The sequence below is a fragment of the Girardinichthys multiradiatus genome, chromosome Y, assembly GCF_021462225.1.
Source record: "Girardinichthys multiradiatus isolate DD_20200921_A chromosome Y, DD_fGirMul_XY1, whole genome shotgun sequence".
NCBI classification, from domain to species: domain Eukaryota; kingdom Metazoa; phylum Chordata; class Actinopteri; order Cyprinodontiformes; family Goodeidae; genus Girardinichthys; species Girardinichthys multiradiatus.
In genome coordinates this window covers 24,615,130-24,633,856 of record NC_061818.1, presented here as the reverse complement: position 1 = coordinate 24,633,856, position 18,727 = coordinate 24,615,130, and the positions used below count along the sequence as shown (strand labels likewise).

The following is an 18,727-nucleotide window of genomic DNA, read 5'->3' as shown; positions in this document are numbered from 1 at the left end:
CACAGATCATTTTCCCTCTGCTGCAGGCATTATCTGACATTAAATTACACACAAGCTAAATTAGAAACATGCGACAAAAGAAAAAAACACACTTAATATTGTAAGACTAAGTTCGACAAACACGATAGATCTGGGATAAATAGCCTCAAATATTTTTGCCAGATTGGTGACACCATGCTTAATGGATGGATGGATGGATGGATGGATGGATGGATGGATGGATGGATGGATACTGCAGTGGATTAATGATAGAATCCATGTTTCAAAATATCATATAATATGATGCGAATTGTTAGATTTTTTTATACAATAAAATAAATTAAGAAAACCAGAGACAAAAGCAAAATTATTTTCAGTGACCAAGTCCATTGTTAAATACACTGGGGAAAGAATAGGACGGATTGTGATGCATTCTGTTGTAAATAATACACACCATTTAGAAAAGTGAAGAACACTTTTCAGGCAGTAGATATACTTACCCGCCTTAGCTTAAATACCTACGTGGCTTTTACCAAGAGGTGCCAACCAAACATTGAAACAGAACCGAAAATGCCACATCTGACCCAGCCCCGCAAAATCAGCGGAAAACTAACATCGGTTTGTATAATAAAGACAGAAAGAGAAGTCTGAAGAAAGCCTGTGGCTCATGATCCAAACAACATAACTACAATGTAGAACCCTTGGTGGCAATGACATGGCATAGTCACGCGTGGCTTTTAATGGCACTGGGTCACTACTATTTAGCAGTCAGATGAATTCTGAAGTCATTTAGGGGACTGTCAACTCAGATTCTGTCAAATTCAGTAAAGATTATTGGGCTGTGCTTTGCAATACAGAATACCCAGAGGGCATCAGAGGTCTGTTTAAAGGTGAAGAGGTAAACTATTATTAAGTGATTGAGTCAATCAGTTCAGCTGAGGCCATTCAGGTTCACTTTTTGAAGGCTAAAGCAGCTAAAGGTCAAGCAAAGCTTTATAATAAATAAAGTCTTTTTAGTAGAGATGCAAATAATAAACACAGAAATACTGAGAAAGCTGTGTACAACTGTATACTTTCTTTAAATCTTGTACATCACTAATAAACAACTTTTTCCCCCAGCCAAACCTTTCCCAACCAGAACTGTCCTATTAACATTTAATGAGACACTGACCTTGCAAAAGTGTTCATATCTGCCAAAGTTGTTTACATTTTCTCACATTACATCCACAAACCTCAAAGGATTTTATTTTGTGATGGACCAAATAAAAAGTAGTGCTTAATGAGTTGGAAGGAAATGAAACATGGTTTAATGAGTTACAAATGAAAACATGAAAAATGCTTCATGCAATTGTACTCTTGTAGTCTTTTGGGGTTTGTCTCCAGCTTTGCATATCTAGGGATTGAGATGTTTAAATTCTTCTGTGAATAGGAGTTTTGAAGTCTAGCTAGAGATTTTTTTTAATTATTATTAGATAAAGGTCTGGACTTTGACTGGATCGTTTTAATACATGAGTATGCTTCAATCTGAATCATTCCATAGCACTGGCTGAATGTGTTGTTGTCAAGCTGGAGGGTGAACCTCCACCTCAGTCTCAATTTCTTTGAAGCCACTAACAGGGTTTTCTTTTTCAAGCATTACTCTGGCCAGCTTCACAGTCCCTGCTGAAGAAAAGCATCCCCACAGCATGCTCCAGCCCCTACAATCTTCACAACAGATATTGTGTGTTTAGGCCTTTTTAGGCTTTTACAAGTTACTTTTGTTTTCATCTGATCAGAGGACCTTCTTCCACGTGCTTGCTGTATCTCCTACAAGGTTTGAGGTAAACAGGACTTATTAGAGGTTTCTTTCTTCATGCACTTGTCCATAAAGGTCAGATTTGTGGAGTGTAAAACTTATAGTTATCCTGTTCACAGATTTTCACTGTTCTGTGGATCTCAACAGCTCCTCCAGAGTTTCCATTAGCCTCTTGGCAGCTTCTCTGACTAATGTTCTACTTGCCTGGCCATTAAGTTTAGTTGCACAGTCATATCATGTTAGGTTTGCAGTTGTTTTGTATTATAAACTTCTCCACAACTTTATTTTTGACTTGCTTAGTTTGTTTCTTGGTCTTCATGATGCAGCTTGTTTGTCGATGCTTCTCTAACAAACCTTGGACACCTTCAAAACTGAGCTGTATTTTTACTTAGATTAAATTACACTCAGACCAAGTAGTTAATTCTTGCAATGCTTTGCACCAGTTCTTTGAATAGAATAGAAATACCCTTTTGTGTCCTTTTGTGTTTTCCTAAGGGGTATCAGATTAAAGGGGACTAGAAACAAGGGCAAGCAAAATTTTTAAGATGTTCTTTGCAAAACATCTCGAAAGCCATAAGATTTTATTTCCACTACTAGACTGTGTTAGGCTATCATAGAAACTACTACTAAACTACATTGAAGTATTACATTTTAACGTGACAAAATGTGAAAAGATACAGGGGTATACCTTTGTATAGCACCGTTTTTATTATAAGCCATATTTATTTTCCTGTTAGTTCAACAAATGCAGGATTGTGCTCAGAAAGGATTGCGGGATTTGTATTACAGAAAACCTTAGGGAATGCGCTTCGTCTTGATCCACAAGTAACCAAAGGACATGCCCTTAGCTTTCTATGACCTGAAACAATCTAATAGGTTTTTTCCATCAATGCTGTTGACTTAATTGACATGTCAAATTTTGAACTCTCTTCTGGTCATGTGGTGAAAGGTTTCCCAATGCGTGCGTCAAAGCGCTACAGATACCATTAATGGCCGCAATCACTGTGAATCTCCTGCCTGATGCAAAAGTGGGCTATCCGTTTACAGTAAAACCGCTCTCCTGGTTCAGAGGTTCAGGGGTATGTCTCAACAGCACAGCCTCAGCGTTGCTCCTGTGCGTCCTCTAACATCTCCGCGTCCTCCAGCTGGAGACAGTCACGGAGCGCACCACGCCAGGAGCGCATCGGAGCTTCGTCGTCTCATTTTCGGCTCGAGCTCTTTGCGCAACTCATTATGGGATTGCTGTCGAGAGATATGCCTTCTCGAAATCAGTGAAACAGTTCTGAGGAATACCTAAATGTGAAGATATATTGGAGATAATTAAGCTCTGAAAAAGTGGCGCACATTTTCTGACCGGTGCGATTAAACCCAACTACAGGTAAGATGTTTATTTTTTTGGTCATTTGCATACATTGTAATAGGTCAATAAGGTTCACAGTCATGTTTTTTTTTATCCCCAAAAACACATTACATGCAGAGACATTTCACTCAATAATTTTCAGAGTTAAATCTTTACACATGATGACGTTTAAAACAAAAACCTTTCTATGTATTTACACATGTGGGTTCATTTCGTACAAGCCAAACTGAATGGCCGGCTGATGTGTGCAGAGTTTCTCAACATCGTTATTGATTGACATGACCTGGCTCCTTTAGCTCGAGTTCAGTTAGATTGTATTGCACATGTGCATAATTTTATCGAAATTAGATTTTACCCGTATGGTCAAATGCAAGTTAACGGCGTCTTGATATATCATCACAATTTCTTAAGATAGCAAGTAACATTTTCGCCTAACTCAGATGATGATTATTCTGCACATTCCTTCAAACATACCTTTTTGAACTTTTAAATCCTTGTTTCTTACTGTTACTTCATTTGTGACGTACCAGAGAAAATAATGTGCTTTTGACAGATTTATTTTTAATTTGTATTCTGCTTCTGTTTATTGCTGAATTATTATTTATGTTATTCTGTGCATAGAAAACAATATTTTATCCAAATTTATTTTTAGTCAACCTGTCTCTCAAAATGGGCATTGAGTTGTCTCTGAGGTCAAACATCCATTTGAGCATTAGGATGTGTGTTCAGCAAACATTGACCACTCTGTCCTGCATGCTACAAACACACACAAAAAACAAAAATTGGCTAAATAAAAGCACTTATGTTATTGGCACCGAACTAAGTTGTCAGATCCTGTTTGCCTCTTATGTACTGGCAGTGAGAAGCACTTTGATCTGACTGTAGCAAAGCAGCTTGGCAGTGCTCTGATTCACTCCTTTCAATTACTTAGGTTGGGATTAATTTACATCCATGTCCAGGCCATAATAAATTGAAAACACAAAATCTGAGAGGAAATTTAGAGTAACTTGTCACATCTGATCATTTCCTCCTGGGGAGTTTGTTACTGCGTTGGGGGTGGAATTATTTCCCTCGAGAGCTGAGGGACTTCATCGAATACAGAAAGGTCTGGTTCTGATTAGGTTCTTTTTCACCACTGTCAGGCCTGCTCTCAAGACAGTTGATCAAGATGTGAAATCAATAAATTCCCTCCAGAAAGGGCTATCCTTATGTGTGACCAGAAAAAATAAACATACTACAATAACTCAAAATGCTACACTGACAGTATTGAACGATGTCACTCTTGCGTATGTTGTTGCAATATGTCATTTGATATTGAGTCATTGAGTTCAGGTCAACTAGAAAGACACAGCATCTGTCAGTGAGTGATCTTTGTGCAGAAAGGAAAAGGGATTGTTTTTAATAGTGGATGAATATTATAACCTGCTGGGATGCAATCAATATCAAAATAATTTTTTGTGCATGCAGGTGGGATGCCATAATCAGCTTTAGACAGGGAGAGATCATGGAGCCCTGGATGTTACCATCGTCCCCTCCTAATGTATCTGAGCACTTCATGTATGACAGCTTCATGCAGGGAAATGAGTCCATTATCAACAGGAGCTACACAGACCACAGCTTCAACAGGACCAGTACCGTGGTCATCACCTGTCTGTACTTTCTGGTTTGCGCTGTGGGTCTTTGTGGGAACGCCCTCGTCATCTACGTTATTCTGCGCTACGCCAAGATGAAGACAGTCACCAACATCTACATCCTCAACCTGGCAGTGGCAGATGTGCTTTTTATGCTCGGTCTGCCATTCATCGCTATCCAGTTGGCACTGGTCCACTGGCCCTTTGGGCCTGTGCTCTGCAGGGTTGTTATGACTGTCGATTCCCTGAACCAGTTCACTTCCATCTTTTGCCTGATGGTAATGAGCATTGACCGCTACTTGGCAGTGGTTCATCCTATAAAGTCAACAAAGTGGCGCAAACCGCGTATTGCCAAGACTATAAATTTAGCCGTGTGGGGAGTGTCGCTGCTGGTCAACCTGCCCATTGTCATCTACAGCGGTGTGATTACAAAACACAATGGCTGCTTCTGCACCATTGTTTGGCCAGAACCTCAAGAGACCTACTACACAGTCTTCATGTTCTACACCTTCATTTTGGGCTTCTTCCTTCCTCTCATGGTCATCTGCCTCTGCTACCTGCTCATCATCATCAAGGTGAAGTCTTCAGGCATCCGAGTAGGCTCCTCCAAAAGGAAGCGATCAGAACGGAAGGTAACCCGTATGGTTTCCATTGTTGTGGCGGTATTCGTTTTCTGCTGGCTGCCTTTCTACGTTTTCAACGTAACCTCAGTGACGGGCAGCATCAGCACCACCCCCATTCTAAGGAGCACTTTTGCCTTTGTGGTGGTTCTAGGATACGCCAACAGCTGTGCCAACCCTATCCTCTACGCCTTCTTATCGGAGAACTTCAAGAAGAGTTTCCAGAACGTTCTGTGCCTTAAGAAGGTAGGAGGGCTGGATGAGGTTGAGCGCAGTGACAGTCGGCAGGACAAATCTCGCATGATGAATGACCCAACAGAGACCCAGAGTACTTTGCTCAATGGCGACCTGCAGACCAGCATCTGAGAGGAAGCTGTAATAGGCTTTACCAACCACCTAAAGGTCTCTCCAGAAAGGCCCCTATAATTAGGTTTCCTTAAATTGAGAAAGATCAGGCAGCATATTAGTTTGAAATTCTCATGTTTTTGTTAGGTTTCTCAGAGTGATAGAAAACCATGACAAAAAAATCGCAAGTTCATACAAATCTCCTCAATAGGCTGTAAGATAAATGTGACTGACACCTCTAAATACTTTATGTAGTGGACCTGAGGGAACATAAACAACAACACCCACTTGCAAATGGTCCCCTGGGTGATGTGGATTTTCCCTGGAGACTTGGGATTATATATGTTGTTTACAACAGAGGACCTGTGTCAAGTTTCCCAGCAATGTTTGAAACAGCACAGGGCTGTAAAGGAACATGCAGTTGTTTGAGCTGCAGGTTATGGTTATCTGGGAAGTAAACATTTCTGTAAATAATTATGCATATAATGGACACAAAGATTGTATAAAAAAAACTATGACTAACAGTTGTCATGCAGCTCTCAATTCTAAACTTAGCAGTGTTTAAATATAAAATGTCCATCTGTAGCAGAATGTAATAAGCTTCCGTGCTCTTGTCTCTATTTTCTTTTGAAATGTTTTATTTGTGGGAGCAGTTCACTTGTGATTCAATGTACTAAATGTAAGTCTGTGTAATATTTTGTTCCATGCATTATTGAGGCAATAGTCCAATAAAGCTGTAGTCCAGCAACACACAGCACAGTGTTAAACAAGGAAATGTTTCTGTGGGATACTGTTTTGCATCACTGCTTGTGTATAATTAAATCTATTACAGTACAGTTTAATCATGTAAATTACGCCTTTTAAAAAAATGTTAGATTATGTGACTCTAAATTATTCAGCATGAATCCTGGGTTGTTTTGTGAGTTTGTTTGCGTTATGTCAGCGCTTGAAACCTGTCCAGATAATGTTTAATGAATGATGATTGGACTTGTCTTTGCTGGGCACCCATCTGCCAGAGCCTGCTTGAGCTTCAGAGATTGTTTGTGCATTGTTTTTTTTATGTTTTTTCTGCAAAGTTAAAACAAAAAAAGCCTCATGTTTGTGAAATACTTTGACTCACTTAAGAAAAAACAGACATAATATTACTTTTTGTGCCATTTGAGAGGCTGCAACCACTATCACCCTCATTGGCACTGGGTGAGTGAGTGATGTGAATTTGTGAAGAGCTAGAACACTTATCCTCAAGAGGCTGTAGTGTTCCTTTATCACCATCTCAGTGCTGCTCCACAGCAGTTCACACATCACCCTTACAACCTGTCTGACTCAACAGCCAGATTACTGTCTTTGCAATGTAGGATTTCCTGTTTATACAATAAAGCAACAGAAAAAGTTGAAATAACCATCAAAGATTGTCACCTCATACGTATGGGTTGTGATGTCAGTACCACACCTATTTTGCAATTATGTGTTGCTAATATTGTGATGATATTTGAATATATGTGAATAATTTATTTTCTGGTACACTGAAAATGCAGTCACAGCCACATTGCGACATAAGCATGACCTACTGTCACCATTGTCCAAAAAAGTGAGTTGCTGGCTTGCTAGCTAGTAAGCTAATTAGCAGAGTACACTAGGTGTCTTGAGTGGTGCTGGCATCTTTAATTGTATGTTTTCAACCACTGTAGAGAGCACAAGAAATCACATGATGCAGTTGAAGTAGTATACAGATGCTAAACACTACATCTATTAAAGTAAGTCATAATGCATTGTGGCCCGAAGCTAGCATGGCACAACTAAAATAAGCTGTTTTCATTTGAACATTTCATTTTAAGTGTTTTATTTTTCTTAGCCTAAGCAACAAATTGTAAATCATAATAAAAATGTGTAATAAACTCATGCTGTTAATTAAAGCTGTACAAAATGTTAAAGATTTGTTGTAAATTACAGGGTAAAAAATTAGACATATTTCAAGTAAGTGATTGCTTTTTGTTGGCAAACATGGAACACTTCTAAAAAAAAAGTCATTAGGAATGGAAAAATTAAAACTATTAGCACTAAGTGTAGTCACAGCTACTTGTGGAACATACAGGTAATGACAACGATACTGGTGCGGTTGAGACACCAGGGCAGTATTTCGGAGGAAGTGGGCCCTTGGGTTTAAGCTGTTTTTGGTTCCCTAACCACACAACTTTCTTTTACACGTGTAAATTATAACATTAGAGAACGGCTACACAGAAGAAGCTTCTTGAAAGTATGACATATTTTCTAGAAATGTCTTCATTCAGTCAGTCAGTCATTTTCTACCGCTTCTTCCGGTGTTAGTCGTGGGGAAGCTGGTTGTCTTCATTCATGCAAACATAAAAAAGGCCCAAAATATTAGTTACTACAGGCCCTTCTCAAAATATTAGCATATTGTGATAAAGTTCATTATTTTCCATAATGTCATGATGAAAATTTAACATTCATATATTTTAGATTCATTGCACACTAACTGAAATATTTCAGGTCTTTTATTGTCTTAATACGGATGATTTTGGCATACAGCTCATGAAAACCCAAAATTCCTATCTCACAAAATTAGCATATCATTAAAAGGGTCTCTAAACGAGCTATCAACCTAATCATCTGAATCAACGAGTTAACTCTAAACACCTGCAAAAGATTCCTGAGGCCTTTAAAACTCCCAGCCTGGTTCATCACTCAAAACCCCAATCATGGGTAAGACTGCCGACCTGACTGCTGTCCAGAAGGCCACTATTGACACCCTCAAGCAAGAGGGTAAGACACAGAAAGAAATTTCTGAACGAATAGGCTGTTCCCAGAGTGCTGTATCAAGGCACCTCAGTGGGAAGTCTGTGGGAAGGAAAAAGTGTGGCAGAAAACGCTGCACAACGAGAAGAGGTGACCGGACCCTGAGGAAGATTCCAGACCTTGGGGGACCTGCGGAAGCAGTGGACTGAGTCTGGAGTAGAAACATCCAGAGCCACCGTGCACAGGCGTGTGCAGGAAATGGGCTACAGGTGCCGCATTCCCCAGGTCAAGCCACTTTTGAACCAGAAACAGCGGCAGAAGCGCCTGACCTGGGCTACAGAGAAGCAGCACTGGACTGTTGCTCAGTGGTCCAAAGTACTTTTTTCGGATGAAAGCAAATTCTGCATGTCATTCGGAAATCAAGGTGCCAGAGTCTGGAGGAAGACTGGGGAGAAGGAAATGCCAAAATGCCAGAAGTCCAGTGTCAAGTACCCACAGTCAGTGATGGTCTGGGGTACCGTGTCAGCTGCTGGTGTTGGTCCACTGTGTTTTATCAAGGGCAGGGTCAATGCAGCTAGCTATCAGGAGATTTTGGAGCACTTCATGCTTCCATCTGCTGAAAAGCTTTATGGAGATGAAGATTTCATTTTTCAGCACGACCTGGCACCTGCTCACAGTGCCAAAACCACTGGTAAATGGTTCACTGACCATGGTATCACTGTGCTCAATTGGCCTGCCAACTCTCCTGACCTGAACCCCATAGAGAATCTGTGGGATATTGTGAAGAGAACGTTGAGAGACTCAAGACCCAACACTCTGGATGAGCTAAAGGCCGCTATCGAAGCATCCTGGGCCTCCATAAGACCTCAGCGGTACCACAGGCTGATTGCCTCCATGCCACGCCGCATTGAAGCAGTCATTTCTGCCAAAGGATTCCAGACCAAGTATTGAGTGCATAACTGTACATGATTATTTGAAGGTTGACGTTTTTTGTATTAAAAACACTTTTCTTTTATTGGTCGGATGAAATATGCTAATTTTGTGAGATAGGAATTTTGGGTTTTCATGAGCTGTATGCCAAAATCATCCGTATTAAGACAATAAAAGACCTGAAATATTTCAGTTAGTGTGCAATGAATCTAAAATATATGAATGTTAAATTTTCATCATGACATTATGGAAAATAATGAACTTTATCACAATATGCTAATATTTTGAGAAGGTCCTGTATACCAGGTGTGTATGTGGTGATATACAGTGACTGAAATCCACCAAAAACAAAGAAGGCAGAATAGAGCACATTCCTAAGGTTCACTGTTATATCTGATGTGCTTGGAGCATTCAAAGCTTTTCATATGGGTGATTATTCTGTTTGTTAATATATAAGAAAAAGCCTATTCTTTGCTTTTTCAGCATTTCTACCATAGAGAAAAGAAAGGAAAACCACAGTCTTTAGAATATTAAATCCAGGAGTAAATTATTCTACATTAATTAGATTAATTGAAGACAGTTTAGATTGATTAATTCTTCATCCTATTTGTAAAAACAACAAAAATATGTCTAAAGCAAATAATTAGGGTCTCGTGCAGGACATCAGTGATTCAATAGGCATCCCTGCCTGGGGTTCCAGGGTTTGGTCAGAGTTGGGGCTTACAGTTTATCTGCAAAAAAAAATAAAAAATCAAAGGTTATGTTTGCCTGGAAACTGAAAGGATACTGTGTTAGGTCTTTTGGGGTCTCGGGCTACAGCGGCTGTAAGACCTTTACCAAATTCTGTCCAGGATGCAGAAAAACAAGTGTAATAAACAAATGTTGGCTATAAACATTTATGACAGTGTCACAAGGTCAAATGTTCATTATGTGTTGGCCACCTAAAACTACAGGCTGTCCTTCACCTCAGCTTTAGGGGTGTTTTTATATGACATAATTTTAATTAGCCCACAATTATGAAAAGTTCAGCACTTTATTAGTGTTCGGCGTTAGGATTAAACACAGTAAATAAAATTCGCTCTAGTTGTTTATACTGACATTACAAGGTTTCCACCTTGTGTCCCATTTTTCTATAGCAGTTGTGACCCGTTTATTGCGCAACAAAGTTTATTGATATATTAGCATAACAAGCCCAGGCATTTTGCATATAGAAGTTGTAGAGAAGAAATAAATGCATGTACTTTAACCATCGTGGAATGGAACCATAAATGTGAAAATGGTGATAATAGAAAATGGTGTCTATTCTGTGTTAATGGGTGGTACAAAATGTAAAGCAGTACAAAGCAAACAGCTTGCATCACAGTAGCAGATTTGAATTTAAAGTGGCATTAGCTCCTTATGCCCTTCATCTTGCAGTGTTAAATAGATGACAGTTTCTTTAAGGATGCATTGTGTAGCCTAATTTCTTGGTATTTTCTCTGCTCAGTGTGGTTATCATGGCAACTGTTTCTGTATCAAGTTTGTATAACTGTGATTATATTTTGTTTCTAAAGCTTCTGCTTATTTATAATAAAAAAGGTTGATGAGCCAAGGCCAGTTGTGTTGACTTAGAAGTGGTAGAAGTTTACTTGAATAAGGTAATAAAAAGCACTATATATCAAATTTAAGAGCCAATTTAATTAGTTAAAACACCCTTTAATTAATGGTGAGGTATGGTTACATCAAATAAATGTTTGATTTCTCCACATCACTTTCTTTTTTACAAATCACAACTGCAGTACGAGCCTAACATCAGCTATCAACTCTGGTCAAACTGCCTTTACTTCAGAAATATGGAGCTTTCAAGAATAACAGTACAAAAACATTTTTTTCTGTAAAGCTCACTCATAAAAGGAATACGTTTTTTATAGCCCAGAATGTGATTTTATTTCCTTTGTATGCTGTATTGTGCTTCTGAATAAGGACACAGGGTGGCACCATAATCATGTGCATAAAAGTTGTTCAAAGACCAGAAACCACATCTTTATATTATAGAACTGTATGCCAGCAAATTAAATACGTTTTTCTGAATCCTTTCCCCTTCTAGGATAATAGCTCAAAGATGATACAAAACCTGCACAGCTGACAATGGAAAACTATACAGATTTGGCTCAGATGTACTACAGTGCAGCATCTAGTCCCTCAGAGGAAAAATGAAACAAAAGACAGCACACCAAATAAACATTCCAGTTTTGTTCTGAGTTTAATCACTGAAACACACAATGAAGTTCTCTCCTCTTTTTGTTTCAGCTGTTTCCCTGAATGCCTTCGGATGGCCTGAAACTGCACCACAATGCATCAAAACCACTGTGACCATTACACATGACGTGTTGAACTTTACTTTTCATAAATCCATTATATTCCACTTGCCAAAAAAGATATGCAGGTTTGATTTTAATTACATAGCAGAAAAACAATTAGGAATCTTTTTCTTTTTACAACTCAGGTAAGTGCCCTCATTTTTTATTTTTTCCACGAGGCAATATTTTAAATTTTGTACATTTTATACAAACACTTTCAGTTACCCTGACATGGATTATGTGCATTATCCCGAGTCTGACAGAATCATGTCTTTTACTGATCTACAGAGGGAAACGACGTGACAAACAGTGGTCTCCACCAGCCACGGTAGAAACAAAGAAGTTCAACACTGATGATTTAAAGGCCAGGCTGTGGTCAAGTTGTGCCCATTTATGTGCGCATCTTATCTTGGACCATTCCGTTCATTATTGTTCAGGAGCAATCTCTGAGCCGCAATCCACGGCAATTATTCACACATGATCACAAAATGCCTGGTTGCATGCAGTGTGGTGTTAATTAGTTTTTTTTTTTTTGTTTTGCACAAAAGGTTCAGATTTAAAGATATCGCATATCAAAATCGCTTTCCGAATGCCACATGAACGTTCTGATTTAGCATGTTTAAACATCACAAAGTTGAGCCGATAAATCAATGCCATCATTATACCCACAATTCCACGAGAATGAAAGCATAATACGTCCAAAAAAAACATTTCAGATACCAGAACAGCAAGGAACATGTGACTATACTGAAAAAGTAGAAAAAAATTACACTGAAAACAAAGGTTAACAAAAACTACAAATTTAACGAGTTGCTAAAAAAATAGTTATTCCCTGCCCTCAACCAGACTTTATAATGAAAACAAAATCAACACAGTAAATAAATGAACATGAGAACACTCAAGTCTAGATCTGTTTAGTTTCCATGGCAGCGCTTCTCCAGCGACTGGCAAAGGCAGCGTTTCTAAGATCTCCCATGTTTTCTCTGCTCTTAAAAAATAGATGGATACTAGGATTCTTACAGTATTTAAAAGCTAAAGTCACAAATGATAAGCATCATAACCAAACCTTCAAATGGATCCTTACAAAGGTTGCAATACACTGGTTTGTAAATGACTTTTTTTTTTTTCGCATTCAGTCCCATATGCATATATGACAACATACTGTCCTCATTATGAGCAAGTTAAATGCTTGGTCAGTTCAAATGAGAGCACCATGGGAGAGAAATGGAGGGGGGAGCAGGGGTCAGAATACTGTAAGAAAATCCCAGGTGTGCCCAGTATCACACTATCCCTGCAGCAGGAAGGGGAACAGAGACTGAGGGATCTAGGGCCTCTTCCCTGTGCCCGCATCAGAACAGGCAATGCCCGACTCTTCCACCAGCGATCCTTTTCATTCAGTTATCAAGTAGATGCCAAGTAGTAGCTCAGTGCTTTTTTAATTTTTTTATTTTCATGATTTATCATGTCTTTTTTAAACCCTCTCAGTGAAGGACCTGACTGGTAGTTAGAAGGTTTCAGGTAGGTTTGTGTGTTTGCGTTTCAACCCAACCCCTTGTCTCTTCGCTCTCTCCCCTTTGAAGCATTGGTTCTTCATGATCAGTGGTCACAGAAGCTATTCATACTCAAGGAACTGTTTATGATAAAATAGGAGATACCTGAGATGGAAAAAGAAGATTAGATTTAGATTTTAATCATTGTGGGTTTTTTTTTGTGTTCTGCTAAGGTCTAGCTTCAGTTCTTACCCCTCGCTATCAAGTACATCCTTAATGCTGGCCTTGGTGATTATGGCATCGTCGCATTTGAACCACTGGTCTTTGTGTTGACGGATGAAGCTAGTGTAGTGGCCACTCTCTAATGTGCCTTGGTGGTTGACCACTGAAAACAAGGAATACCTGAAAATAAAAAGATGATAAATGATATGCATGTGAATACATTTTATTATCATTAAAAAGTATTTCACTAATGCAATAAAAATAAGAAAGTCATTACTTCTTTTCCTTACACACAGAGTAACACACTACTATTCTGCTTTCAGGCAAATAGCAGTGTAATGTAACCTAAAATTAACTATAACCTTTACAGGTGAACTTAATGTGACCTTCTATTAACTTTTAAATGCACGTGTCCAGCTGTTCAGTGTCAGTACTTTTTGCATAACTTGCTGTTCTCTAAGAAGGAACCTAACAGCATCTTATTAGGTGTTTGATCCATGAATGAATTTCCTGGTTCATTCAGAATTCGTATTTAAACAGTACTCCCCATCTTCCTGTTCACATTTTGACATTAAGACAACACCTAACTTTAAACAGGATGTTCTTAGACTGAAGTGGCCACTGAGCAAGAGTCAGAGTGTCATCAGTGGATTGTAACAGAAATACAGAGAGACTGGAAGATACAGAAAGGCATAGAAGTAGGCATCCTTTGGCCACATCCCAAACCGATGACTGCTTCATTGTAAACAGTGCCCTGTGGACCGGATGAAGAATGCCAATCAACCCTAGGCACATTTAAGGGAGGTAAGAGGCACCGAAGTGTCACATCAGACCATTCAAAACGGTTTCCATGATTGTGGTCTGTGTGCTTGACGACTTTCAAGGGTATCTGACCACACCACCAGGTACAAGCATCATCATCTTGCATGGGCCAGGGACAAGGACGGTGGACAAGGGAGACTGGGTAACCTGTAAGCGTGGCCTGCACTCTCTCCAGACCTGAATCCCATAGTTTTTCTATGGGAGTCAGCCTCTAGACAGCTGAGTCGCCATCTAGAGGCTCATAACTCTGTACCCAAGAAGCTCAATGACCTGAGGGTCACCCTTCAAGAAGATAGGGATGCCATGGCTCAGCAGGCAACAAATTAACTAGCAGGAGACGTTGTTGTCAAACTGTAGTTGATGCTCAAGGGCACATGACATGTTATCTAGACACATTTAATTTCCCTTTGGGATTAATAAAGTATTTTTGAATTTGAATTGAATTGACATTGTTTATTGTGGTATACCCACCTCTGTTGTTGGATTTTCTTCAATAAATTTTTGGAAATGAGGAAATCATCCATGCAATATTATATACTTTCATTATAAAATATCACTGCAGCATGAGCTTTTTCCATTTTCCATAAATTTCACCCCAAAACCAAATATTCCTAACAATCAATTGATTATTATAGTTAATTTTAATAAATGTGGTTAAATAAAAACTCCAAATTTGGCTTAAAAAAAATATAGTATTATTTCTAACCAGCAAACTGTGTTAATACAGAAATGTTATGGCCAACACGGGGACTTGACAGTTTTCCAGCTGACCATCACTGACACAGTCAACAAGAATGGTAAGCCATTAAAAGGTAATTGCTAAAGAAGCTGGCTGTTGACAGATTACTGTATTTGAGAATATTGATAGAAGATTTAGTAGAAGAAAAAGGTGCCCAAGCAATAGGAATAACTGCCATCTTGAAAGGACCGCGAAGAAAAAAATCTTTCAAGAGTTTGACATGGCAGGGGCAGAGGCTGGGGTCAAAGAACCACTACACAGATATATCCAGGACATGGGCTACATTGATCATGCTTACTGTGTCAACCCACTCCTGAAAAAGAGATGTTAGAAATGTCTTACCTGTGCTAGAGAGAACAAAGACTGGACTGATGCTTGGTGGTCCAGTCCTCTTTTTAAGTGCAAGTTAGTTTAGCATTTCATTTTGAAATCAAGGTCCCAGAGGCACTGAATCTAAGCTGCCTGAGGTCCAGTGTGAACTTTCTACCGCAAGTCCAAAGCCATGGGAACTTTAGAGCTCTGATTGCATTTTTCCAAGTTGCCAAAACTACCAACACCTGCTTTAATGACCATGGGATCAGTGGTTTTGACTGGAAAAAAGAAAGAAAATTCCTCAGAACCTATGGGGTGTTGGGACCCCAGCCATGGGTTACAACATGAACTCTTGATTTGTACTGTTCAAAGGTCAGTATAAAATTTTCTGGAACTCAAAATAAATCACATTAACCTACTTCCAGCTCAGCCCAGGAAGAGGAGGAGTCAGAGCTGGAATCTCTGACTCAAAAACACGTTCCCCCTTCTGCTCGCTCTCAATCCAGCTGCAGCAACAGCTAACGGAGAGAACTGAGTGCCAGGTGAAGGCCTCCTCTCGTAGGAGAGTATACAACGTCTACTTCTAAGAGTCCCTAGATCCAAACTGACTACAATCCAGCAGCCGAGTCCTCGCCAATCCTGGGCAACAAAGTTAAGTAATGATCTGCTGTTCGAGTATCTAGCATTCATTTATAAAAAGGGGGTAATTAAGACATGCTTGACTTGTCTTAAAGTCACACAGAAGCAACCAGAAAGCCCTAGCAAATCTAATTGAAGCAGATTTCTCATGGCCTGGAGCAGGAGGCATTAGGACTGCAGCATCGCATGCCTGACTGCGTGCACGTCCAGGGCCACTGAAGTAGCCACGATGTGCCTTTGTGTACAATTCAGTCCACACATGGATGACCGGAAACTTCGCAACCCAAAACCAGCTCCCTTTGGAATCTTTTCTTCAGAACGGATCACGTAAGAGGTGGTGTTCTGAGCAGAGAAATTAGTTTAGGAAGAAATAATCTCAGTAATGTTTATTTCATGATGTTTGCTTTTGTTGTGTTGAGAAAACTCAGTTATCTAAGTGATAGCGGACTAGCCGTCCAGCTAAGGTGTACAGACACCTCAACATTGGAGCTAATTATGTGTTCTGTGTTGCGTTTTAAAGTTAAGGCAACTTTATTTAAAGGATGGTTCTAAACACAGATAGGCCATAACATGCTATCAATGCTTATACATTTTGATCCTTGTATTAATGGTATTTTAAGGTACATGTCTGACTTTAAGGAAGCTATAGGCTTTCCTTCGTTAGCTGAAACCACTAACTGCTAGCGCCTGTCAAGTTAGCGGTTACACGTGACTCAGGTGAGGGCTAGTTAAAGATCATTGATCCAGAAAGGTTGTTAGTATCAAATCTAGGAAATATTTCCCTAAATATTATTTTACCAAATGTGATAGCTAATTAAACACCATTTAGAATCATTTATCCAGGAAGGTTGTTGGTTCTTATTCAAAGTAATATTTCCTTCAATATGAAATTTTCCTTAATATTTATTTAAATATTATTGTACTAAATAAGGGCAGCAAATTAAACACGATTGAGAATTCATCATCAAGACGTTTTGGTTTTATTCAGCAAATCATTCTTTGAAATATTATTTTATTGAAATAATGTTTTATCTGATCTTGCATTGTGATTGGTGGTTGGAAGATACTGTTCTAAACTACAGGGGTTGGACAATGAAACGCATCACTGCCAAGGACTACCGAACCATTCTTGAGGACCATGTGCGTCCAATGGTTCAAACATTGTATCCTGAAGGTGGTGCCGTGTATCAAGATGACAATGCACCAATACACACAGCAAGACTGGTGAAAGATTGGTTTGATGAACATGAAAGTGAAGTTGAACATCTCCCATGGCCTGCACAGTCACCAGATCTAAATATTATTGAGCCACTTTGGGGTGTTTTGGAGGAGCGAATCAGGAAACGTTTTCCTCCACCAGTATCACGTAGTGACCTGGTCACCATCCTGCAAGAAGAATGGCTTAAAATCCCTCTGACCACTGTGCAGGACTTGTATATGTCATTCCCAAAACGAATTGACGCTGTATTGGCTGCAAAAGGAGGCCCTACACCATACTAATAAATTATTGTGGTCTAAAACCAGGTGTTTCAGTTTCATTGTCCAACCCCTGTAGTTTGAAGACTAACTTAACCTCATTTCCAGATTCCTCCAGAAAATCCTCAATTCTCAAACATAAATAACATTGAATGGTAATGTTGCATCACATTATTGGTCATAGTTTTTAACCATCTTTGATTCCCGTGTTCATATAGCATGTAGTTCTTTGGTATTTCTTATTCTTTCATTTTGCTTGGTAATTTTAGTTGAATTGTTCAAGTAAAACGTTTGCTAACTGAAATATGTTTGCTCTTGAGTTGAATTATTTTTGTTGATAAATGTTAAGAAATTGTGTGAATTTATTCCATTTATATGCAGAGTTTTGCTGTTTAGTAATACCAGAGCTTGATTCACCGTTTTCTTTATTGTCCTAATACCACGACCTTATTGGGGTGGTATTCACTGGACAACACTTAACAGACCCAATTATTATTTATTTAAATATAAAATAATATAATCATAATAATAATTACAACAGGCGTATTGTCAAGAGGAAGATGAGACACCAAACCCAACAAGGCAAACAAGCTTTACTCCACATTTCAGGAACCTGCACAAGGACAAGGAAGAAACACAGCAGTGGAGATTGGACGCGGTACAGGCAGGCCAGAAACAAAATAACAAAGGAGATCAAAGCAGCCAAGAGAAGCTACAGTGAGAAGCTTAAGAACAGCCTTTCTACTGGTGATGCTTCGGCTGTATGGACCGGTCTGAGAAACCTGACTGCCTACAGAAGCCCCTCCACCCATCCTGAACAGAGTCCTCGCCTGGCAAACAGTCTGAATGGCTTCTACTGCAGACATGACAAGAAGCCATTCGCACCTCAAATCATCTCCTACACATCCCATTCAGGAACAAGTTCTTCCCATAAAACAACCAACCCCCTACCTTCAGATCCTCTGCCTGCACTAAAGATCTCAGAGGAAGAGGTAAACAGGCTCTTTCAGCGCATGAAAACAAAGAAAGCTGGAGGACCTGATAACATCTCCCCATCATGTCTGAAAGCCTGTGCAAATCAACTCGCTCCGATCTTCACACGGATCTTCAACAAGTCACTGGAGACGTGTGAGGTCTCCTCCTGCCACAAACGATCCACCATCATCCCAGTTCCCAAGAAACCCACCATCCTAGGATTAAATGACTACAGGCCTGTAGCCCTGACGTCTGTGGTCATGAAATCCTTTGAGCAGCTGGTGTTGAAGCACCTGAAA

At 39.4% G+C, this 18,727-nt stretch overlaps 2 protein-coding genes across 3 annotated transcripts in view; one reads left to right on the top strand and one right to left on the bottom strand.

Moving 5' to 3' along the window:
* The first annotated feature begins 2,790 nt into the window (after window positions 1-2,790).
* On the top strand, window positions 2,791-8,062 carry LOC124864632 (somatostatin receptor type 2-like). Its single transcript, XM_047359482.1, has 2 exons — window positions 2,791-3,152; window positions 4,602-8,062. Exon 2 carries the CDS (start codon window positions 4,639-4,641, stop codon window positions 5,749-5,751), a length of 1,113 nt encoding a protein of 370 aa, XP_047215438.1. The 5' UTR covers window positions 2,791-3,152; window positions 4,602-4,638; the 3' UTR covers window positions 5,752-8,062.
* A 3,571-nt stretch (window positions 8,063-11,633) lies between these two features.
* The window catches only part of LOC124863754 (ubiquitin carboxyl-terminal hydrolase 22), a 42,820-nt gene continuing 35,726 nt past the window's right edge, over window positions 11,634-18,727 (bottom strand). For both annotated transcript variants that reach the window (XM_047358221.1, XM_047358222.1), the window contains 2 exons: window positions 13,496-13,645; window positions 11,634-13,408 (listed from right to left, as the gene is read on the bottom strand). In XM_047358221.1, coding sequence (XP_047214177.1) covers window positions 13,366-13,408; window positions 13,496-13,645 — 193 coding nt within the window. In that variant the 3' untranslated portion in view covers window positions 11,634-13,365. The remainder of the gene's footprint in view (window positions 13,409-13,495; window positions 13,646-18,727) is intronic.